Genomic DNA, 25,494 nt, shown 5'->3' with positions numbered 1-25,494 from the left:
AGCTAGCCCACTGGGTCGCTCAAAGCTGGGCTCTCAGGTCATCCTTGGCAGCACAGGGACGCTAGAACCACTAGTTTTCAAACAATCAGTTTATTGCCACCTCTGTTTATGGTCTTGGAAATGGAAGAAGTCAGAAGGAGATGTTGATTCAAATGCTTTAAAAGAAATTTCAGAATACTCATTCTTCTGAGAATTTAGTTTTGGTAGCCTGTTTCAAGGTGTTTTTAATATATTTAATTTTCTTCCAAACAGGAAATCTGTATTCCAGCCCACCGTAATGGAAATCAGTATAAATGAGATAATGTTTTTTGCAGTGGAGTTGCTTGTGCATTAGAAAATAATATGCTCATGATAAAAAGGGACTCTCCAAAAGGATGACCATTTGCAGCTCCAGCTGAAATCTGTGAGAGTCTAGCACGTTCGGCATTTCTGTCAAGCAGGCCTCTCAATTACCTTAATTGAAAGTATTCTGGTTTAGGATATAAGTGATATTAATAACAATTCTCAGTAAAAAGGAAAAAAAAACAAACCTTCATCAGGCTTTAATTAAAAATGAAAAAAAAAAAAGCTACTAAAAATATCCAAGAAGTGTGACAAACTACAAATAAAGAAAGAAACTATTCAAAACAATACACCTAACTGCAGGTAAGGCTGCTGTTAGACACTGATTCTTCAGTAAGTTCTGCAGAGAACACGGCAGAAAAAAAAAAGTATTTCATTTCAATTTGCACAGGGAGAACAATAGTCCAGTACTGTATATGAACAAAAGAAAGTAACTATTCTTTAGTAGTCTGTTCCTTAGTGTCTTTCTGGCATAAATTACACTAACTGTGAACTATTCAAATTTAACTGCCTCCAAACACACTATTTAGCAGAGAAATTCGCAACAGTTAAATGTCAGCATAATATTTATAGAGGCTACTTGTTTTCCTGGGGGCGCCAAAAGTCTGCAAAAGGGTTGGGTCAAATAAATGGCAGCCAGTGTCAAAGATAATGGAGTATAAGCACTTGCATAGACAAACATCCTCCTTTAGATCTCTCCCTGCTAAGTAACACTGCATCAAATATGTGCATTACGCTTGGAAAGTTGCTACTGCTCTAATTGAACAGGTCTTACTAGACATAATAAATCCTCCAAGGCTGAAAAACTCCTTAAACAAACAGCAACAAAACTAGGCAAAAATATTGAATTACCATGATTAGAAGCATTTGTTTATGCCATCATGCAGTAAAAATAAGATCGGTGAGAAAGACTTGAACAAAAGCACATTTCCTTCTCTTCTTTTCTAAATTTCTTTTTCCAGTTTGTTGGCTTTTTTAGTTTTCAGTAGAGGTATATTTGTGGAATCAATTGTTCTGAAAAAAAAAAGCCTGTAATGCATTTCTCTCTCTCTCATTTTTTACTCTCCAGTAGGTATTTAAAGATGTACTAGCTTCTCTGGAAGGCCTAAAATCAGGTGTTTTTGTCTAAATTGTCATATAGAGAAGCTCACTGGCCTACTCCTGTGTCATGTCTGTTACTTCCATTTTTATAGGTAGATATAAAATTAGATTTTATAGAATTTATAATCCCATCTAAAATCTTCAGGAAAATTAAGTGTTTTATTTTTCTTTAACAAGAAACAAGTATTGATTAGTTAAGATTTAGAACAAAACAATAAAAAACAAAATATCCACTTTTGTCTTTCTCTAATTATCTTTAGTTTGAGCTACCGTAAGCTTTACAGTATTTGCCGTCCTGCAGATAAGTGAGAGTTGCCTTTTCTCATCTATTTGTTTATGTTTGTTGATTCCTAAAAGTTTTTCAGGAATGGAGCCATTGTTTATGCATTTACATTGTGGAATACTTTTTTTATTTTTTTTTCATTTTATTACACTGACTCAGATCTGTGCAATACTTCTGTTACTCATTCTAAGAGCCTATATCAAACCTCATGACGATCCAGTTTCATTGTGTAGACCATAAACAAAGCTATTTCAGCTAATGAGTATTCGCTCTGAGAGCATTCTGGTCAAGAAGAATCAAAATTCTGGTGTAGCAATATTCATCTTTTTCAGTTTGCAGATATTGCCAGTGGTGGCATGGAACTTTAGGCAGCAAAGGTAAACAATAAGCATAGGGAATTTTAGGTCACAGTTCTTGACTTAGTTATACATTACCTAGCAGTATTTAACTGATCCAGTTGAGGTACAAATATGTGATTACTATTGTATTGAATTAGCCAAAGTACACAACATAGATGTTTATACTGGACTTCTTTTAGGCCAGCTTTTATGACTACAGGGGAACAGATGTTATCAGATGCATCACAAAGCTAGAATGGTGTGGACAGACAATACTTGATCTTCATAAAATCTGCTAGTGTACAGTTAACCTTTCACAAATACTGGAATAAATTTTAACTAGCACAAGTTCATTCTGGATCAACACTTTCTATCACATTTTTGACCTAATATTAGATACCCTAAGGTAGGATTTACTGTATTGCAAAATTCTAGACTTAAATTATGAGTGATTTAAGACTGTGATGGTTTGGTTGGAGAACTGCATCAGCTCAAGCAGGACTGCTTTCTTTCACTTTACCATCAGATATTCCCATGCCTGGACTGCTTATTCCATTGTAAGGATGCAAATATGTGTCAAAATGCACAAGGACTCAAATCAAGGAAGTTAAGTGGAAGTGGTTCAAGTTAAAAGTCATCAGTAGAGGTCAAAAAAAGACATGACTGGGTTATTTTTAAACCCAGAAGAATTCCCTGCACGGCCTCACAGCGAGTCATACTAGAATAGCTAAGAAACATAGCATGGAGGCAACAGCAAGAGTTGGGAGGCAAGAATGAATCATGGAGAACAGCATAATCCATCACAGCTGCTGAAAAAGGTCATCTTTTTGTGGACCCTGCAGCCAACAAACTCCCACAGTTCACCGAGGACCAGTATGGAAACCACTTTTCTAGCAGAATCCAGAGGAACAAATGCAACAAGCTATGCAACAGTATTTGACTTATACATATGAAATTTCACCTATTGGCCAACAGTCAGTATCAAGAAAACTTTTAGGCATAAGTCCCATACTCCTTTAAATCCACTATTCCTTGAATATATATATGCATCTATTCTCTGCATATATGTATGCAGAGAACGTGCGCCTTCCGTTTAAGCCACATCCTACTCTGCAATCAGCTGCACTCTTTAAGGGATATTTAATGCCTTTAGTAATTTACAATTACGCCTAAGCAGTTTTCTGAGAGAAAAGAGAGGTTGGGAGAAGGGTTGCTTGTTCAGACTGCAGCACTGTTTGGCTGTTAAGCTTTACCCAGGGTGAAACTTGATTCACTTTGTTGTCAGTTACTTTATAATTACTTCATAATTGATTACTTTGTAATCATTTTCTGTTCAGCTTCCCTTAACCACAGCAGAGTGCAATTTTCTCTCTTATTTTAGCCACAACTGCTCAGTTTTCTTTCTCTTTAGTAAAATCAAAGGATTGAGTTTATATTCAGTTTGGACTCCCACTGTAGTTCTTTTCTATAGGGCCATATTTAACAAGTTCCAAAAATTGCATTGATGATTTGAAATACTTAATGAAATGGTATAGGAAGGCAGGAACGGAGAAGCAAAAAAACCAAAACCTTCCAAACATCTGCTGTCACCAGAGAATGAGTAAAGTAAGCCACCATAATGCATTAGCAAGATTAAAGGCTTTTGCTTATCCAGGTATTTTGACTTCATTTTGTGGAGGTAGAGCAAAAGCTGGAAGTTATATGTGAGAGGGCAGTGCAAACTCTTGAGTTTTTGACTAAGGGCTTTGGGAAATGGACAACCGTTTTGTGGTAGGCTTGCCTGTGTATCAAATAAATTGGAGAACGATGTTTTTGGAAGAATGCTTAAAATAATTGGTTGGTCTGCAGGGCATACAAGGGAAGTAGCTGGCAGGGGTTCAAAATAGGAGGAAAGTAATTATTTCTGCAGTGAATTATATGCAATATCTTCCTAGGCAGAGATCAGAACTGAATAGATGTGAGTTAAATAACCAAAGACAGCATCTTTTAGGAAATGTTAAAAGTGTTTGATGTAGCATAAGTAGAGACAAAAGTCTAAACAGAAATACAGAGGACAGAAATTTGAGAGTCCATTTAATTGCAGCTAAGTAGTCTGTCTTATAAAATATTATCTTTAATTTTCTTTGCAATATTCTGAATTAAAATATTTAACTTTAATTGGAAACATATGTGAAGGGTGTATGCGTGTATACTTCTGATGGCCTAGAATTGGTGGACTTAAATATTATATAATATGAGACCGTGAGACACGTACAGGCACACCCTTGCTGCTCTTAGGGGCGTCATAGGCAAATTATGACTTGCGCATCACTCCTTCAATTTACAAGCACTTGCAGCAGAGCTTTCTACATGTACAGCAATTCACCTACCCACTGTACATTGCAGGATTACCATTTGCTGTAATTCATCAAAATCACTATCATGGCATATGTACCAGGAATTGCAGCAAAACTAAGCATGAAATCAAAAAATAATTCTGTGCCTCTTATACCTAACAATAGGTGAAATACCTTATTAACAGCAAAATAAAAATATTATTCTAATATGATTGGATCAGAGAGTTCTCTAAATTGCTAATGCTAGGTTAAGTATCTAAAATTATATGGCTAAAATTTCTATAGTTACTGAAAATTATAACATTTATCATATTGTACATATCGATTAGATACACATTTAGATTACAAAATTTTCAGTATAAATCATCTTTCTTGACTACCTGGCAACAGAAACACATTTGAGATTTCAGAAATCCAGAGTAGTAGTTCAAAATTTCTAATAGAACATTTCTTAGTGTAATGATAGAACTAATGGGACACATATCAACCAACAGGTAAATCGTTATATTTCATTTTTCTCTTCAGAGAATTTCTGGAATTATACTTGACAGATAATAGCTTTAATTTTACTTAAATTCAATTTAAACTTAGCTCTGACATGAATTTCTATAAGAGCTTATGATTTTCCTTCAAGAAAACCTTTCACATTAAGAAAACTTAAAAATAGGCAACATATCAGGAAAAAACAACTTAAAGAGTTCCTAATGTAGCTGCCAGGATGTGATAATTTCTTTTTCACTACTTTTTATCACAGTTATCCATCTCTAAGTCTGTCTTTATTCCCGTCTTTGATTGTTCAGTACTTATAAATTTACACACCTTTGTATCACACAAGGTTGTATTTTGATAATGGTAGTCATCTCTTCAGTTAACCTTTTCTTAATTTCCGTCAATCAGGCAAGATGAGCATACAGAAAAGGACAATAAGCAAACATAAATCCCAAATACAGTATAAACTATAATGTAAACAAGGAACTTAGAAAAAGCAGGGAAAGACCTCTTCATTGTAAATGGTTCTGCAAACTGTCCTACAGCTTTTCCACCACTGAGAACCTGATGAAGGGATGGCTGGTAAGGTTCCCTAACTAGTCCTTTTTAGACCTACTAGACTGCTGATCTGTGACTCCATTTAATGCATTTAAAAGCATTCTCTCTTCTGATAATTCAGTAAGAGTGGAGGAATGCATTTCTCTACCTTCCTTGACGGTTTCTGTCAAGTCTAAATAGAAAAGTATCTCTGCAATTGGTACTAATATCAACACCGAGGAGGCTGCTTGTGCTTTCCCATATCAGTAACTAGGGATCCTTTTTGCCTCTAGGATACTTGTACACATGCAATAATTGATATTTTTCACTGCAGCATTGCAGGATCAATGAACTGGGTCTAGGCCAGTCAGTCTTTTAGTGTCTAAAATAGTTTAGAGTGTCCCTCCTGCAGAAATGCTGCAGAAATGGGGGTCTAGTATTTTGAGGGAGCAGGAAAAGGAAGGGAAAGAAGGTAAGGAAAGAAGAAGCCTATGCTTTTTCCTAAACCCTTTTTGTCATCCAAGTTAGCATAAATTAATTTTAGGACAGTGATGAAAGTGACACACATTCTCTTTTTAAATCAGTAACAATTATATAAAGTAATTATTTTAACTGGATGTGAACTCAACCCCCCAGATTTGGGGAGTTTGGGTTTAATTTTTTTCCACTCAGAGATTTGCTAGCCTCTTAGAGACAATTCTAGCTGAATCAACAAAGAGAGCAAATACACATATCGTATCTATGAAAAGCAAGTTATTTTGTCAACGATAGTTCACATCTCAGATACGGAACTCACTCCCTACACTAGATTCTGCAGTGGTGGAGATAAAAGAAGATATTTGCAAAGAAGATGCCTACTTGCAAAAAAAAAGGTAAGGTAAGGGTCAGCCTGTTCTGTGGGCAGCATTCAGTAAAGTCACAGACAGCCACACTGTAAACACAGTACACACCATTTCCCATGGTTAAGCCAAATCTATCTAGAGATTAAGGGGAATACCAAACACTGTTAGGCCAGTGAGCATACAGAGCTCTGCTTTAAATCTGGTTCTCCAGGTTCTGAATCAAAGTGTTTTAAAGAAGCTGTTTCTGTCTCAGAGGTTACTACCACTCCCAACAGCATCTGAAAAGAAATTCCCCGAGGTCTTCCAGGCCTGCTGATACTGAAATACATTTAAGCTGGAGGCTTAGTTGCTCTTCACAGTACGATCCTAACTGAAAGATAATGAAAAGCTATGGGAAAATAAGCGCAGTCAGTGACATTAAACGGTCTCAGGAGGAGCCATGTGCCCAGGATGAGTGACGAGAGTCCTTTTTAAGTGGACCTTGTGCAGCACTCCCGTTCACTCGGGCACCGTGAACTCCAGCAGTGGCTTGAGTGGTTTTTGCCTTTACTCTTTTGTATAAGAAGAGCTAGAAAGAAAATATTATTGTAAGAGTTATTTTGCTGTCATTTGTTATTTATTTTTGGTCTTTTCCCTGAAGTACAAACACTGTAGAAGCTCGCGGCCTGAATTCGAAGAACAGAAACTCATGTCAAGACAAAAACATACACAACTTATCCTTCAAGTCCTGCTTCAATGAGCTGGTGTTTTTATGTGCAGGGGTCAATAAACTCAGCACTAATGCCAAGGATCAAGTTATTAATTTCAAATTAATCTCTTCTTATTTGCTAGAGAAACTCTTGTTTGCAGCATTGCTGCTGTTTCAATGTAAAGATAATGGAGCTGGATTTGGGGTTGCTATACAGAAGGCAGAGCTTGATTATAACATCAGAGGGACAAAGAACAAAACAAAGCAGAACAAAACAAAGCAAAAAAACCCAAGTCATTTGAGGTTAAACGTATATGGAACTCTACAGACAAATACATCTAGTATGCTAAAAGCTGAAATGCTAACAGAAAATAAAAGCTTGTTTTAAGTAAGAACCTACTAGGCAGCTTTTAAATACTATCCAGATAGTTATCTAAAAGAAATTCAATGTTCTTTCAGAAGTAATGACCAGCTTGTAAGTGGACAATCAGCACTCTCACTCAGCAAAATACAATAAAATCGTATTGAGGTCACATGTATACATTCGTAAAGATTATGTAGGCCTGTGGACTCTATAAGCAAGAACAGATTCAGCTCTACAATTCACATCTTGTGTACAATGCAGATATATTACTATATAGGTGTAATTTGGCTTTCCACATGCTCAGTTTCCTTAACAGGTCCCTTCCCCAAGATGAACCAGTTCTCCTGACTGGCAATTTATAAAAGAATTCTTCCTCAAATGAGATTATCTGTGACAGTCCTACATCTGTCTCTCTCCCTTACCACATAGTACCACATACATATTTCTACTTTCATACCTCTACATCAGCAGAATAAATTCTTTTCCTTAATGACTGATGCTTACACGACAAATTGAGTGTAAGATGAACTTTCCCCATACAATATTCAGAATATTGACTAGTCAGTGATTTTATTTAATTTCATATTAACTACTGAGTGAGGGAATCATTGGAAAAACTGAGAAATAGTCAGCTTAGCACTTATCCAATAACAGAGCTACTTCTTTTAAGTAGCCCTACCTTGTCCTGCAGTGACAACTGTCATGGCACCAACTTGTGAAAGATAAGGGTCTACAATTTTCAAACACTTCAGCTCCATTTGATTTTAATAAACCATAAACTCCAACTATTGCTTTAACTACTCCTAAAGGTGTGACCCTTATTTCATGAAGCTGTTGCACTGAGTTTCATTATTGCTTAGTTATTTACGTTAGTTTGTATAATGAAACAATTCCACTCAGTAGTCAGAGGCAACTTTTCAACCTAAGAGGCTAGTAGTAATAGGGAACTTTAAAAGTAAACAAAAGCAGCAGCTTAGACCCTACACTAACGGAAGTCAGCACAAACTGATGGAGGTCTCTGATTGTGGAAACTCAAGCAGCAAGATGTGTGGCAGCAGGAAATGATGAAACTATTTGCTCCATTGGGTACACTTGAGGTTGAGGTTTCCAGGGGCAACATGGTTCCCCAAGTGCATAAACTTAAATAGAGTGACAATAGGATTCAGAGTAAGATTCAAAGGCATATCACAGATAAGTTCTTATAAACCCCTGACCACAACTTAAAAGTGACTTTTCACTGAAGCAAACCAACTTTCCCTTGAAAGAAAGCAGATGGCAGAGACTTTGTTTCCCACAACCTGCTTGAATTTCTATCCAATGCACAGGGGAAGCAGATGTTGCCATAGCCAATGCATCTAATCCTCTAAGTGCTGTGGGTTACCCATAGATTTCAATTAAACATTCTCCTTCTACGGCTGATGCACTACTATGTAGCATACCTTTTGAAACTCAGCATTTCAAAACTCTCCAGCTAAAATAATTATTTCCTTGCTTCCAAAGCAACAAACGTAATGTGTTTATTCATTTGTAACATCCTGATATCAGCTTTCAGAGCAAAAAAAAAAAAAAAAAAAACCCAAATATTTGAAAGGAGATATTGAAGCGTGAGGGTTTTAGAACACATTGGTTTGATGGACTTTATCTCTGACAAGTTGCAGTTTAGTTACATTTAAACCAGAAGTCTACACTGAAAATTTCATTTGAATGGAGTGAATTACACACAGCAGGTGCATAATGATGGCTCCTTCAAATGGTCCTTTAATGATTTTTTAGTATTGTTAAGCACCAAAATGCTTTACAAAAACAGAGATATTGCATCCTTTTGCTAGCTAAGCATCTTTTAACATAGACTTCTTCACTTGCACTCTCCAAAGTATTTAAGAAAGTATTTCTATCTTCTCTGGAACTGCAATAATACACTTACCTACATATATTGACAGGAATAATGAAACAGCTCCAGAGATGCTGATTATGAAGATAACATTCACAAAATCATATCAGAGCTAAGACAGTGTTAACCTGAAAGGACTTACCTGCATTTGAATACGGATAACAGCTCTCACTACTCCTATGTCTTTCAAATGAAGTGATTAAGCCTTATACAGCAACGAACATTAATCTAGGTATCATCATATATCGTAGAGATATATTGGTATTGTGACAGCAAACACTAATCACTGCTTAGAGATAACTCTCTCGTTTGCTAATTAGTCATTTTAACAAACAGATTAAAATGATCTTTCCCAAGGAAAAGAACAAAAGCCAAGGAGAGAATCTACTCACATTCCTTTGAGCCGTTGCCACATTTTTTCTGCATGTCCTCCTATTTGATACTTTATAGAGGTGCTTTCCAGTTCCCGTGTTGTGTCCGTAGCTCGAGCCCCCATGGTTATTGTCCTACAGCGATACAGTCACAGTCAGGCTCAGCAGCAGGTAAAAGCATTCTGCAGTCCACTACAAATGGCAGAAGATCCACGCATGTTACACAGTAGCAGCTCTCATATCAGAACATATCAGAATTACAACAGCTGAGGGAAGATTCTGCCTGAAGTGCTATTCACTTTGACAGACAAATCCACTCTTCCCTCACACACACACAAGCACAGAGCAGTACAAACAGCTTCTCTGACCTCACGAGTCTAATCCATCCATGTGAGCCTGCTACTATACTACTAACCGACTGACTGCTGAAGCTCCTTTCTCATACACTTTGTCTGTTGTAGGAGTATACACAGAAGCACAAAAGATTCCTTAAAACGGACTAGAATTCATTGCTATGCAGGAGAAATGTGAGTGGCTCTAACAATCCAGAAGGAAAGAAAGGCTGGTTTCTGCTATGCAGGTTGGAGAAACAGGCTGCAAAAGGAAAGCAGATGGTAGAAGCCAGTATCAGCCACATCACCCTACAAAAAGAGTGCATGTTTAAATGCCACAGCTTTCATTTCTTTAGTTGATCCTGAAATGATTCTTAATGAATAAATATCAACCAGCCTCTCAGTAACAATACGACTGAACAAATGCTAAGTCAGTACTGAAGTCATGCATAAATCCCTGCAGAAGAGGAATCAGAGAGCTCTACAGGTTGTTATTGGAGGAATATGCTGTAATGATGACTATTCACCTTCTCCTAGCAACTCCACGCAGTAGGTAACTGTCAATTTAACTGGTGGGAAATGCAGCAGCTGCAAGACAGCCTGCTCAGTGAATCCTCTGGGAATCCTTTTGACAGCATGCATGTGTCAAAATCTGATGCTGAACCGCTTATGTCTGCCAAAACAATTAAGCGCATGCAAACGGTAAAAGGGTTGAGGACTAAGTGGTATGCCAGCTGTGCGCAGATTGTCAGCTCAGTCTTTCAAGCACAGGCCTAAGCACCTAGTTGCACAGTCAAAATTGCTTTTTGGAGAGGATTTCATTGCTTCCTCAGCCATTGACTTGAGTTTGCAGAGCTCCTCCTGGACTTTGAATAGCGCCTGTCTCCATTTGTGAGTCAGTAACAATCTTCATTTCTGAAGCAGCAGCCAAGTAATCAAGTATACCACAAACTTATCTTAGTGATCGTGTTTGTTTCAATCAGGGTAAGAGCTGTACAAGAAGCCAGGCAAGAGAGGTGTGCCAAACAGGAGTAAATATATCCAAGCCTTGCCAGTTACTGCTGTCACTGCCAGCCAAGAAAAGGGGCTTTAGATCCATGACGAAATGGTGAAAAACGTCTCCTTGGATGCTGACTGCAAGGAGCTTAAGGGTGAGATGCATATCTCAGTATGACTTTAATTAGATAGCGTTAGCTGTGTTAAATTTTATGAAGATGTGAGATGATGAGAGGTCTCCCTCTGACGCAATTGGCAGAAATGGGCAATATCGTTAGGTGCTCAGGCTCACACAGAAAAATAAAAAGAGATTTGCTGCTTTTAAATAATCCTAACACTCCTCAGAATTTTCTAATTAATTTTCTTCTGCTAAGATACTTTTCCGTTTATGGTATAGATTTAAAATATCCCCTATGGGAGTTATAAAACTGCATTAGACATGCCTAATCTCACCGATTTCAATCAGATAATTAAATGGTACATTTCATTTATTTCTATGGTTTTAACATATGCATAATTCTAAACTGGTATTATTTCACTGAATTTCACAGAATTATTCCTGACTCAGACATATAGGAATCAGACCCATACATTTCACCAGCAATATTTGAAAAAATAGTCACTAGATGAGCCACGTCATTTGTAATTTTCAAAGAGCATCATAAGATAATGGTGAAAAGATACAAATAGCTGTTTTCTCAAAAACTGCAATGCACTTCTTCAGATAAAGAAGACAGTAGTATCTTTCAGACTTCAGTGAGGAACTGCTCAGGAACTTCCAAACTTCCCAGTGCTGTTATGCATGGAATCCCACTACAGCTTGTTAGAAGCAGTATAAATATCCTTCCATGGAATAACTAATGAGAAGCTCACATACTAATCTGGTTTCTTCCCTGCCTTTTAACTACCAGACATCTGAACCAATGCAAAAAAAACCAAAACCAAAAAGTATTAATATAAACCACATAAACCTCCAGGGACAGAGGGGAATTTTTAAGGGTCTATTTTTTTCTCATAAAGTATTCCCTGCTCTTGCCCAATTCTACAAGGGAAAAATAGTGGCACGTGTAAGCTGTTCTCTCTCCCCCACAAGGAAATAAGTGAAAACATATTGCTTTGGTTTACTGGAAAGAAATATTAGCAGTAGTTAATACCCTTCAGGTAGGGAGGAAGGAACAACAGCCAAAACAATATCATTGTGAATTGAGATATACCTGCTAATTTCACCAAAACTCCCTGAAGAAAAATAGTACAAAGGGTTCCTTGTGGGACCACATTGCTGAAAAAACAGAAATCCCTCCAACAGAATACCTCTGTAGGCTTCAGCAAAAGCCTCCCCAAAAGTTTTTCTTGAGGGCCAAAACAGTAAACCACCAGATATGACCCTGAATGATGAAAATGTGTCACTGAATATGAGAACAACAACAGGGAACATACAAAAACTGATAGATAAGGCATTCAAAAATCAAGCAGGTAGCCAGAGAAAGTGCTGTGTGTGCCCCCAGGGAGAGAGAAACAAACCATAGATTGAAATAAAGATTTTAGTTACAGTACTATCTTGGAAAAGTGAGCAATGAAATCTTGATGGAGATGTGGAGAAAGGAAGGACTCTTCTCTCCCTTTAGCTTCGATGAATAAAGTAGCATCTTCTCTGCACCTCTCTTCCCACCCAGAAGGAAGGAAGGCCCGGAGGCTGAGGCCAACACCTTACTGGCTGCAAGAACTGTCATGGGGCAGAAACATCAGTAATTTGCTGCTGCAATAATGGACAACCACTAATTACTGCCGCTGTGTGACAATGAGGTGATCTGGGAAGGAATGACGGCCGATCTGACTTGCTCAGAAATACATGTCTGTGTGCTTGTGGTACAAACCGGTCTAATGAAGATCCAGAATACTGAACAATGAGCAGTTGCTGTAGGAACTGACATTAATCAGAAAGATGGTGCCTCAAACGATAAATTATCCTAAATAGTTTTTCTGTGGCCGCTTCCTGTTCTTGTTCTGCTTTCCTATTTTGCCCTGGCCAATCCAGGATTTGTGTTATGGTCCCAACAAACTGTTATTAGAGTCCATTTCCTCCTAAAAAAATATAATGTTTTTGCCCTTTGCCTATAGGGTTTTTTTTTTTTTTTTTTAAGTTCAGCTTAAAATTTCTGGATTAAAATGAACACTAAAATAAGAATAATTATTTTTTTCACCCTTAAAATGAGGGTGAAAAAGGCCCCAATACTACTTAATCCTCAGATACGAAGCTACACTAAATGGTAATGTAGCCTAACCCCTTTCCCTTTTAACCAGAAATGCTTCCCTTCTGTAAGAAAAACTATCAATATTATATGCAAAGAAATCATTTCATTTTAAAGTACATCCAATAGTAAAGAAATCAGGTTGACTTTTCAGTATTGAATAATAAAAGACATTTACAATTATGCCAAAAATCACATAGTTACAATGAAAATATCTTCCTACCTTAAAACAGGGAAAATTCTGCAGCTAGACCACTAACACATTGGCTAGGGAAACAGGAAAAAGGGCAAGTGCAACTTGTGGTGAGGAGAAATAGAGCTTGATTTTAAATAAATCCTTTGCTCCTGAGGGGAAATTAAACATTCTGCTTTGTCTGAAATTATCTTCAAAACATGTAATTCAAGACTAATGCAGAAAAAGGAAGTAACAAGAGGCCTGCAGGATGATTTTTCATAATAATACTCATCCTTTCAAACCTGACAACACAAGCTTCCCTATGGTGGAACTGCAGAAGAGCCATGAACCAATTAGGAACTTTGAAAACATCAGGAAAAAAAACACAAAAACCAGATAAATTTCTTTTAACTAGTTGCAGCATGTATTAGGTATCCATGCCAAGTGCCCTGGCTCTGATCGAGCAAGGGCTAACACACGCCTAATTTTAAGCAGGTAAGGCACTGCAGTTATTTGCTGGGTGGAACACAGTTCGGCACCGTGACAGCCAAGCCCTGTAGCAGAAAATGCATGACCAGGTTTTACTGCTAATATTGTGGACTAGAACTATCCCACTGAATATCCACCAGTGTTTCCCACTTCACTGGAAAACAAACTGTATACTTTTGTTACTAGACAGCATTTTTTCTTTTTGTACAACAGGAATGCTTTCTGCTACAAGCATAATTCTTAGATGTTGCGATCATATATTTTGACCTATACACATTATTGAACTGTTGCTTATTTGAAAAGCTGCAAAATGTACAAATTTAGTACTCCACTTTCTACTTAACACTTTTTAAACACCAAGGGTGTTTGTAACTTTATCAAGTCACCAGTTAGCTTTCTGAATACCAACTATGATCACTTGCATAATACAATTGCTTTCAATGCAATTTCCTCCAGCAAGCCCAGAAACTTCTCTTGAAATAAAGCATATCAGAATCTACTATTTGTTAAAGATTTTGTGACACAGAATTGACCAGCTCTTTGATATCTGTTCCCATTGTTGCTCCTTATCTATGTTTTTCCAGTTTTCATTGGGCCTGCGTATAACTGCAACTGCGGGTAAGTACTGCCTCATTTGAAAGGCCAGCCAATGTCATTAGACTTTACACCATTTCAGACTCCTAGTTTTCTAAATTCAGAAAAAATGCTTTACAATTTTCACATCAAAAGTAAAAGGGAAGGGGAAATAAGCATGCAGAAATGTATATTAGCACACCATGCTCTTCCAATACTTCCTTCCTAGTCCTCAGTGTCCCTCCTCTGTGACAAGATAAAGCAGCTGAAGCTGAATTTACTTGTACATTATGGGCTGATGTGTCTCCCTTTGAAGAAACCATGATTTGTCTTCCCTCCTCACCACTTTTTCATTTATACATACTTAAAGCAGAGAACGAAATTCCAGAGATACAAAATATTTATCAGAAAAAAAGGACTGAAATTCTTCGCTATTGCTGTATCAGTTTCTAGCTGCATTTGGCATTTTCCAAAGAGAACAACCACCCCTCTCTCGCCAAAATACAAGAAAGCAAGACTTTGTTTTATCTGAGGCTCTTTACATGTCCCAAAGTATAAGTAATGTCACTGGTTTGCAAAAACTCTACTACATTTTCCTACAACTGTGTTCCTTTTCATTTTGTATGTATGTTCTGCACATTTTCCAGATTTGAGTTCTCTCCCTGCAAATACTCACACAAATAGGGATGATTATTACCTTGATGAATGTCATTAAATTGTTTAATCCATTTAGCATGCTTTTTGTGCTCTAAAATTAGTGAGTGATAACCTGCCTATTGCTATGTCAGGAGAGGAAACTGATAAAAGCATTAAAGACTATAAGCAGGTCACCTATTTTCCATCCATCCATGCAGCAATTCAAGTCAGAATATGTTAACAACAGAATTAAGTTTTATTAAGACCTGATTTATTAAGGCCTTACTAAGACCTGATTTATCTCTGACTATTCTATGATAAATATATTTTCCAGTTACATATAATCCAGGTACACTACAGGATTAATTTAATTTACTCTAAAGCCTGTACATCCTGCTTTGGTAGCTTTAAAGAGCCACAAAGTGCTACTTTCTTTTTAAGTACCATCACACTGCCAAAATAATCTTAACAAAAAATTAGAGTAAAAACTTCTTTAACAACATTCAGTGTATTTACACCAATTCATTCTCATATAATATGAAATCCCATTCCACTTCAAAAATTTCTATTGTCTCTCAGAGTACAGACTCTTGATCTAGCTGTAATGAGTACGCTACATCTTAGAACCGAAGAAAATGACACTCCAGAACAGCAAGGCTATTCACCAATGTTGCAGACTTCAAGGAGACTCAAACACATGAGTTTTGTTCAAATCAGAGGGATATACAAGGAAATCAAAAGACATACAATATATAAAAGAACGCAGCAGAGACCATTACAGTTCTGCTCTTACACAGATAATCAAAGTAGTAAGACAAAATAACAAAGGGAAAGTGGCAACAGACAAGAGCAAGCAGGTGAGCAGGGCAAGCTGGAAGAAAGATTGCCCAATATTTTTGTTGATACCAAATTCAAAGATACTTTTGTGGACTGTTTTTTATTTAGCTACTTAGATATAAGGTTTTTTTCATAAAAGACATTACAAATTATTGTAGTGACATCTCTTACTTTTGAGAGGAAAACATGTCTTTTAGGAAAACATGTCTTTTGTTCACCTCAAAGCATTAAGGAATATTTTATCACAAGAGACTGAAATAGGCTTCTTATCCCTATGGAGCTATTTTCATTTGTGTTGCATTGCAAATAATGGAATTAAATCACCACAGAACTTTAAAGAAGTGCCTGAGTAATGTGCTATACAGTGTAAAAACTATGACAGAAACATGTAAGGAATTAGAGAAAACTGGCAAATGCAACCTTAATTTTCAAAAAATTTAAACTGTACAGAATTAATATTCTCTATAAGTCAGTGTGAAAGAGAAGAGAATTGTATGGAACATTGATTAAGTACATGTGACTGTGCTGGAGTATGCACAATATCATCTGTAATTTCTTTTCAAAAGAATGAGTCTTTTCAGAACCATTGCACTTCAGGAACTTGTTACATCACTTGAAATTTAAGTGCTGCTGAAATCAGAAGGGCCAGTTCTTAACATATTCTGCATTTTAACCTTAATTCCAGTAAGATGGATTCCAGTCTTTGGCTTTTAAACATCTTAAAAGATGAGTGGAGTATTAAAGTGATGGTAAAAACTGGCAGCACATTTAAAAATTAGTTCAACAGTCTAGCATGCAAAAAGATTAATGACAAGAGCAAAACTCAGCTGACAGTCAGCTGTTTAGTATCACTTGAACATATTTAATACCACTGGAATATGGAAGTTCAACCAAAGTGTAAAGGTAAAATTTCGGGAAAATGGAAAGCCATGCTGGCAAAATCTATCTGTCAAATTTTTTCATATCAATCCATGATTTGGTATAAATGTCTTCACGTGTATTTTCCAAAGGAAAATTAAAAGAGAAATATATGTGAATTCAAGTCAAAAGACAACTAAAATGATATATTTTAAAATAAAATGTCTATGTCTTTCTTAAATATTAGATTGCTTAGATTGACAAATTCTAAAGGCATAATTGTCCTGCTTTCTTAATTTGTCCATTATTAACCCTTGAGCAACTTGAAAATAAATATATGTTGAAAGAATGACCTTAATAGGGGCCAGGAAAATTCCTCCCATTTGCAAGTTAAAAAATGAGGCCAGAAGAGAAATTGAACTGAACTTAATTCCAATACATAACTGACGGAACAATACATTAACAAAAAGTTGACATCTTCCATAGGTCATACAACCAGCAGAGCTTTTTCTACCTTAAGAATAGCTAGAACTCCTCTACCACAGACTGTTTGCGTTAAAGTGTTTTTGCAGCTGACATTATTCCACTGTCACAGATATATCCTACTGCTGGATAGAGTGGGAACTGAAAAATATCATTACTCCATCTCTTTTCTTACCCATTCTCTTTGTACAACTGCTAAAATCCATGCCTAACCTTTGCTATGACTGGTGAAGTTGCACTAGGGATTGATGGGATAAAGATAAGATAAAACAAAAGAAAAAAGATTTAAAAAAGTGTAAAGGAAGAAAGAGCAACGCAATTCATCTCAGTTCATTAGGATCCTTTTGGGGGCTTATTTTTCTTCTGTTTGTATGCTTTTTTTATCGTGATAATCTAGGCTGCCATTTCCTTGAATGTGCTTCCTGGTGGTATTAATCACCATCCGTGTAATTTCTGGCCATTGCTGTCATATTTACATAGTTGTAAATCTTTAGAACGACAAAAAAATGTCTGGAGGTTAATTTGGACTGAACCTATGTCAAGTTAGCGTTCTCTGGCATCTGGAGAAGTGAATTCAGTTTATTATATTCAAAAATCTTCAATAAAACAGGCAGGTGGTTTCTCTTGAAATAGAACACAGACTGACTGCAAAGCAAGCATGGGTTCATCCTTTCACAGAAGTGAAGAGAGTGGAAGCATTTGTGGCAGGTCTAACAAGGCCAGCTTCGCAGACTCCACCTCTTCCTGCTCCTTCGGCATATCAGCAAGGCAACCCTACTGCTAATTTCAGGATATAAACAAGTATATGCAAAATACACTTTAGATATACTCGTGTTCAGTTTTAGGCATCAAACTTTAGCAGTGTGAGCAAATTGAAGTCCAGAAGCGAATGATTTCAGGATTTGTCCAAAGACATGGTATAAAGAAAGGATGAAAGAACTGTATTGCACAGTCAAGAAATTAAAAGATTTTTGTTAGATGTAATTTTTTTTCTTTTATATAATGGATGATAACTAAAAAATTCAAGGTTCTCGAGGTTTAGTCAGGGTTGTAGAAGTAGTAACCACTTTAATTTGTACCAAACAATTCAGGCTTAAAAAAATTAAGAAATAATCTCTAATTATGATAGTTAAACACTAGAGCTGGATACCCAGGGTGATAATGGATTCTTTTTCACTAAAGCTTACAAAAAGGACAGACAAATCTATCAGAAATGTAGATGGCTCCTTGTATCTTTTCTATTTAAGTGTTTTTAATCTTGATTTAGAAAATAGGTGTTTTAATTAGTTTTGGGCTAAGATATTCAAATATATCCTATGAAAAAAGAGATGGCAGAGGGATCCCACAGAGAAGCAATGGGATAGCACATTATAAGCACAAGAACACTCAGCTACTCACAGGAGAATTCTCATGATTAGTAAACTCAGATTTTCTTTTCCGTTAATAAGATCCAGCCATTTCCTTATAAAGGGAGAAAGTGTTTTTAAAAATATTCATGCTCTTAATCTAGCATTCTAGAGACAAGCAACAAATAACACTTTGAACTTCACTTAAAATGAAAATATCTACTGAAATCAGTATCTACTGAAAGTAATGAAAATATGTGCATGTTTTGTGGTCTAAAAAGAGTATAGTTTCATCTACTCAGACATATTGCTAAATACTTGGCACATTAGTACCCTATTTTGACTAATTCCACATCACTTTCAGGAGCAACAGTATAGTTGAACTATAATTTATCTTTGCAAAACACTAAATTTTTATGTTAAAGATTACAGTAATAAATTATAGTAATAAAGAATACAACTTGTCTCTAGATTATTCCAAGTTCTGGTAATTTTTTTGCTAAAAATTCGCACCTCATTTCCACCAATTATAGTTCCTTCAGTAATGCAATTTTCATTTTTTGCACCTCTTACCTTAAGCACTCTCTCATTGTAGTGCATTACATTCCTCATGTTTGTACCTACAGATTATGTTCCAATCATTACATGAACTTGTTGATAAACTGAAAAAAAGAATTGTTCAAATATCCAACAAAAGGTTGTTTTTTTTTTTTTAACAAGACTGAAACAATTTTACAGTTTTCAGTGTTTGTCAGCCTGAGTGTCCCTGTTGAGCTCCCAAACGGTTCTATTTTTCTGTGTTGTCATAGTTGTTTTCTGGGAAGTAACTTAATTTGTTCATCAGAAAGATTAAATTCATGCAAAAGTGATTTTTTTTTTAAAAGTACTAGCTAGCAAAAGTATCATGTTTGATAGGTTCAAACATTGGTGGGCTCAATCAGCTTATTTCGGTGAATTTTAATAAAGTTGTGTAAAAGGTAGACGATAAGCCTTTTCTTGTTTAAAATTAATAGCATGAGTGAATGTGTAAAAAAATTCAGCAAAAATAGGATCGTTACTTTAGAACTACTTCAAGCATTTTAATCATGTTAATCATTTTCCAGTATAGCATTTGATGCCTGAGTGATTGAAAATTAGAACAGATATCTGACTATTCTGACTATTTCTGACTCAGTCAGAAAGGAGATACCTGAAATGGAATTTAAACCTGACATTTTGGTTTTTCCTCTGATAAAAGAATCATAGTTATATGCTCTGAAAATCCCAATATGCTAAACTAGGGTCATATTTTAAGTTAAACACACAATTACCAATATAGGTAGAAGAAGAATCGCACTGTTGCTATTCAAACAGAACAGGTAGTTTTATTGGAACCTCACATGGTGACGTGGCCTTTTTTGTTGCTTGCTGTCGTTTTGAAGAACACTGTACATTAGGATATGAAAAGTATTTACTGTATTGCTATGGAAAGATGCCTAAAGGGAAATATGACATTTAGTAAGTCATATTTCAAGAACAGCAACGCTCATTATAGGTTCCAAAAGACATGAACAAAATGTTACTGGTCCCAATGCAACACTTAGCCTGACATAAGATTTTAAGAAATTTAAGTTTTTATTCCAAGCACCAAAATTTTCCACTACATGCAGTGCCTTCGAGCACCAAATTCCTCTTCAAAATCATATATCTTCCTCAAAAACTCGAAGGAAAGTCACTAATTATTCAGCAACAAACATAACCAATTTAAAACTTTTCTAGTACGCTAAAAGTAATTTAAAACACTGATTAAAGTGGTCCAAATAATTTAAAAGAATTTAAATTATCTCAGTGAACTTAATGAAAATAGCTTGTAGGTACACATGCAAGAAGTAGTCCATTTACCCTTAGTATAGAACAAAACTTCAGTGAGTGCACACTGATTTTAATGAATCCGTAATCTAAGTTGCTCTGCTTTTCAATTTTGCTTGAGAGAAATAATATAACTCAGACAATTCTACTGTTTCCAGAAGGTCTGGTTCTGCTCTCCCTGAGGTCTTCTTGCCTAGGGAGTATTTCTTTGTGAGGCTGTTGTGCGTATTAGCATTGACACAAAAAGTGAAGCACTGCAACACAGAGGCCACACAATGACACAATCCTCTGCACTGGGTGGTCCCTGGCAGCTGGCTCTGTGCCCTTAGGGTTGCGGTCCTATGAAGGATCTGGCCTCTATGTCATGGAGCAAGAATTTTACACAACAGGAAATATTTCCTGTGATCCTATTTTTAAGTACAGATATTAAAATTTGACAGATAAAAACAGAAAGGATTTGCCACAGTCATTAATCTAAGCCTTTTAATAAAAGCATGATTTGAGCTGCAACTCTAAAATTCCTATGAACGTTTACACTAAATGGTGAGAGCTCAAGTTTAAATTGAAGCACCTGCCAGAATATTACTGTGACTACTAAAATGCTGCATATAGCCTGGATAATATCTTTCCTTTTGTTCAATAAGAAAGCCCAGTTTCTGGAATATGAGGACAATAAAGGCCTTTGATGTGATTAGTGCAGGCCAATATCCTCTGTGCAAAAACAGCCAAGGTTACACATATTGAGGACATAAATACAAATTTAGGTAAGCACAGAGTGAGCCTTCCCTAGCATTTTCCCAAATTAGGAACTTTTTGAGCCAGAGATTGCATTTGATCAGCATGTTTCATGGCTGTTGCTATATTCATCCCATACGAATTTGCCTAAATCTTTCTTTAAAACATTTAGTCTTTGATCTCGACAACACCCTGGAGCAATTAGTTCTAAGCTTTAATAATATATTAGGAAAAAAAAATTACTATCATTTTTAAGCATAACACATGCTACTTCTATACAATGTCTGTAAATTCTTGCATTAGGGGAACATTAGTAATTATTTTCTGTTCACATTCTCCAACCCATTCACAGTTCCATACTCCTGTATAATAGCCCATCTTGAACTACAGCACTGATGACCTGTATCTATTTAGTCACTTTTATATTTTTGTCATATTACTGTTCTCCTATATAATTTATCTAGATCTACAGCATCCTAATTGAATTATGGTAAGATGAATTCACACAGAAATCAGCATGTGACAGTGTGTATTTACAGAGGCATAACAGCATTTTCTGTTTTGTTTTTAGTTCTCCTAAGAACTACAAACTTTTTGTTGTGCCTTTTCAACAGTTACTGAGCACTGAGACGCCATTTCCAGATAGATATCAAAATGATATCAAAATCACTTTCTTGAGTAACATAAATAATACAGAGGCTATTACTATGCATGCAAAGTTCAGGGTTGTTTTTTTTCCCTCTTCTGTCAAGGGTTGTGAATTTATCCACAAATTGTTTAATATTAGAATTGTCTAATATTTTCAGAAATCATGACATTGTTTTCTTTGCTCATTTGTGGCACGAAAAAAAGCCACCCATGACTTTTATCATGGTCTTATAATTCAGTCTTTTTCAGTACTCCATCCTGTATTTCATTCCATTTTGCATTCCAATAAACCTTTACAGAACATAAATTACTTGCTGTACCTGGTCCTGGAATCAGGGAAACCTCCTTTGGCCCCTGTAGCCTGTCTCAAAGGCAAACTGATAATAGCTCATTATTGCAGTATTAGAATTTAACTCTGTTCCTGAAATTCGCATTGAGCATTATACAGCTCACACTCTGAATCACCAATGCATTCTGCATAGAACTTTAGAAATTATGCTTTTCTATTTCTATACAACTAAGTTACAAATAGAAGACTGCACTTTATACAGAAACACAAATTTACTTTCTGAAAATACTAGATATATTAAAAACGTTTGAACTGTATTCTCTGAAAATAGAAGTATAATAGTGAAAGTAAATAAAGAAAGCTATGCAACGCAGTTCTTAAAAAAAAAAATAGCGATAGGAAATTTTTATAGGAGGAAGCTGAAACTTCTCAATTACAAACTTCCCTTTTTCTGACAACTAGATTATTATTTTATAATTACACACAGTTCAGGAGTAAGACTGTCACTGGGACTACTGTATATACAGGTCACCAGTCCTCACAACGCTTCAGAAGACAGGTATCTGAGCAGCTCTGTTTGAAGGTACAGCACTCTAAGGAACATCATTGTCTGTCACATCCCGGCTGGGTGACATATCATTCCTTCTCCCATTCAATAGACTCGAAAAGTAGTTTTCCACAGACCCAGCTTCTCACCAATTATTTAATAAGAGCTTATACTAAAAGGTAAGAAGCTTCGTACATACTGCCACCTCACTCTCCAGAAAAGCAGACCATCCCTGGGGTCAAATTTTGAGCTGCAGCAGAGAAGAAAAGAAAAAAGAAAAAGAAGCATCCCTTGTGCACAGGTCTAGCAGCAGAGAAATTCTACTTTATGTAACTTCAGTAATGCTAAAATCTTGCACACATTGTGCAAATGGTGTGCTCAGAGTAAATTTTGCTCACTTTGAACTTAAGCGTGCTATGGCATCTTTGCAAATTCAGTTAAAACTTGACTGAATTACTTGACTAATGAGTCCTCTGAAAAGGAAAGAGCTTTTGGGGCTGGAAACTGCTCAAGACTTGCTAAAATTAGCAAAGATTCACAAAATTCTTATATATCATATGAACTTTTTTTTCTAATTTCCCCTTTCTTTTGAGAGACTGATCAAAGAGGGCTAAAGAGATTAAGATAGGTTATTGATAACATCATTTCTAATACATTTTTAAGCTACATGCCCTTTGCATAAAAGATCAGATACTTTGTATAAAAAAAGCAGCTGGAAGTTTTACAGGAACTTTGCACCTCTCTTTCTGAATTTCATAAATGGCTTGTGTCAGAGTGTGAGAGATGATGTCTAACTATGGGAAAAACAGAAGGAAAAAAGATAAACAAGCAGAAATAAAACTTATCCAAGTATGATATGAGCATACAAGGTACAAAGCAGAAGTAAAAGTATAAAGACAGAACACGATAGAAAGATTTCATATTATACTTGGCTGCAGAAGTCAAATCAACATTTTTTTCTGCTTTTCTAAAACAGTAGAACAGTATTCATGAATCACGTCAGAGATCAAAGAGATTAATTACTTTAGGATGTCTAACACAAACATTTCATAGCATCAGCACCAGAAGGTAGCATTATGTCTTGATATTTAAAAGGTATTAGGTCAGATCGCAGAGACCTTTACATCCACCAAAGCCCAGAAAGAAGAATGCAACAGTGAGATAAAGATGACCTTTGTACTACCTTATTTCAGGCATTATTCATCATCACCCTCATGTGTTAAAGTCCCATAGAAATAACAGAAACTAAGGCCACCTTGGTGCATTCTAGCCAACATTCTTTATGCAGGACTGGCAAAACCTATTCCACCTGTCTTCTCTGACTGATCTCAGCCAAGGAAGTCTCCTGGTATTGAGACAGTTACAAGCACTGGTTAAAGAGAGGTGCACACACAGGTGCAGATAAGGAGGCACTAAAAAGAAGAGAAAAGAATATTTCAGTTTTCACTGGTGAGGCTTGTCCTCAGGTCTCCCAAGTCCCTAAGCCCTCTATGAGAGTGTGTGGGACAGTGGGACACATTGTAGAGTGTAAGAGCGTAGCCAGCAGGACCAGGGAAGTGATCCTTCCTACTTGGCAGTGAATGCAAGACTGCATCTGGAGCGCTGTGTCCAGTTTGGGACTCCAAAAAGCCCAAACACCTCCAACTTTTTCAGTTATTCTATATTTGACTGGACAAGTCCCTGAGTGTACCTTGATTTAATTAGGACTGATTTGAGCAGGAGGTTGGACTAGAGGACATCCAGAGGTCTTTTCCAACCAAGACTAGGATCCTTTAACTCTAATATACAGCAAAGTACTGCCATCACAGATGAAATTGTATTAGTAAAGTTGTGCTTTGCACTGCTATGAGCTGAGACTGCATTTCCAGTAAATTAAAAGTTCTTTTAAAGAAGTACTTGAAAACTGCACACTTCATATTCTCTCTAGTAGCAGGATATAGACTAAATAAGTTACCTGCAGAATTTTTTGCTGCAGGATGTAATTGATTTAATTATACTATTAGGATTTTTAACAGATTAGATAAATAATGACAACTGCTATTAATGTAATATAGGATAAAAATAAAAAGGCTAGTAATTTTCAAACTTCAGATCATAAGTGTATCATCAGATGGAACAAAAACAAAATTATCTCATTATAATAATATGAAATCCTGGCCAAGTATATCTAATACTATCAGAGACAAAAAAAATTGAATTATTTAATTATTTTCCTATGTGTTATATACCACTTTCACAATTAAGTATTTGAAGAACCCTTTCACACATTTCATTTCTGAGGATTCATAGTAAGCAATACTACACATCAGTAATTATTTCCCTGCCTTTTCTTTTACTCATATTCCTCCAAAATATAAAAATATAATTACAATAGTATGCAAAAGATACAGATGAAGTGTTGGTCTTCTTACTACTTATAAATTACTGTTGAAACATATGCAATCCATGTATTTGTATACGAAGGTACTACAGAATGGATTTAAAATTTATTGTTCAGTAACCTAAAATATAATGGTTCATTCAGCCCAAACAAAGGCTAAAAGCACTAAAGGGCCAAAGTCTGGAAGAATTATCTGCTTTGTTTTAAAAACACATTTAAAATGAAGAGACCTTAGCAAATTTAATCTGTTATATCTGACATCATTCCTGGGCATTGATTCAAATTCCAAATTTAATTTCAGTGAAGTCTTAGTCAAAGTAATGCCTTCTCCAGATTCAGAGCCATCTGACTGACATTATCTATTGATGACAATAAAAAGTAACCTAACTAAACACAGTTTCTGTAAACAGTTCTTAAAATTCAGAGTAGATGAAATATATGTTAAACTGAGGTGGTACATTCTAGGCCATTGGATGTTGCTTACTATTATC

At 36.0% G+C, this 25,494-nt stretch overlaps 1 protein-coding gene across 3 annotated transcripts in view; it reads right to left on the bottom strand.

Annotated features, from left to right (window-relative positions):
* PDE1A (phosphodiesterase 1A) overlaps nucleotides 1–25,494 on the bottom strand; it is a 190,286-nt gene that overhangs the window by 145,474 nt on the left and 19,318 nt on the right. Inside the window, exons 1-2 of one of the 3 annotated variants that reach the window (XM_009676323.2) lie at nucleotides 9,951–10,379; nucleotides 9,604–9,774 (exon numbers count right to left, since the gene is read on the bottom strand). In XM_009676323.2, the coding sequence (XP_009674618.1) occupies nucleotides 9,604–9,707 (104 nt within the window). In that variant the 5' untranslated portion in view covers nucleotides 9,708–9,774; nucleotides 9,951–10,379. Of the gene's footprint in view, nucleotides 1–9,603; nucleotides 9,775–9,950; nucleotides 10,380–25,494 lie in introns of those variants that run through there. The other 2 variants (XM_009676324.2, XM_009676321.2) reach the window with 2 other exon arrangements.

Source organism: Struthio camelus, chromosome 6 (assembly GCF_040807025.1).
Source record: "Struthio camelus isolate bStrCam1 chromosome 6, bStrCam1.hap1, whole genome shotgun sequence".
Lineage (NCBI taxonomy): Eukaryota > Metazoa > Chordata > Aves > Struthioniformes > Struthionidae > Struthio > Struthio camelus.
Note: the sequence above shows the minus strand (reverse complement) of the source record. Positions and strands in the feature narration are given on the sequence as shown.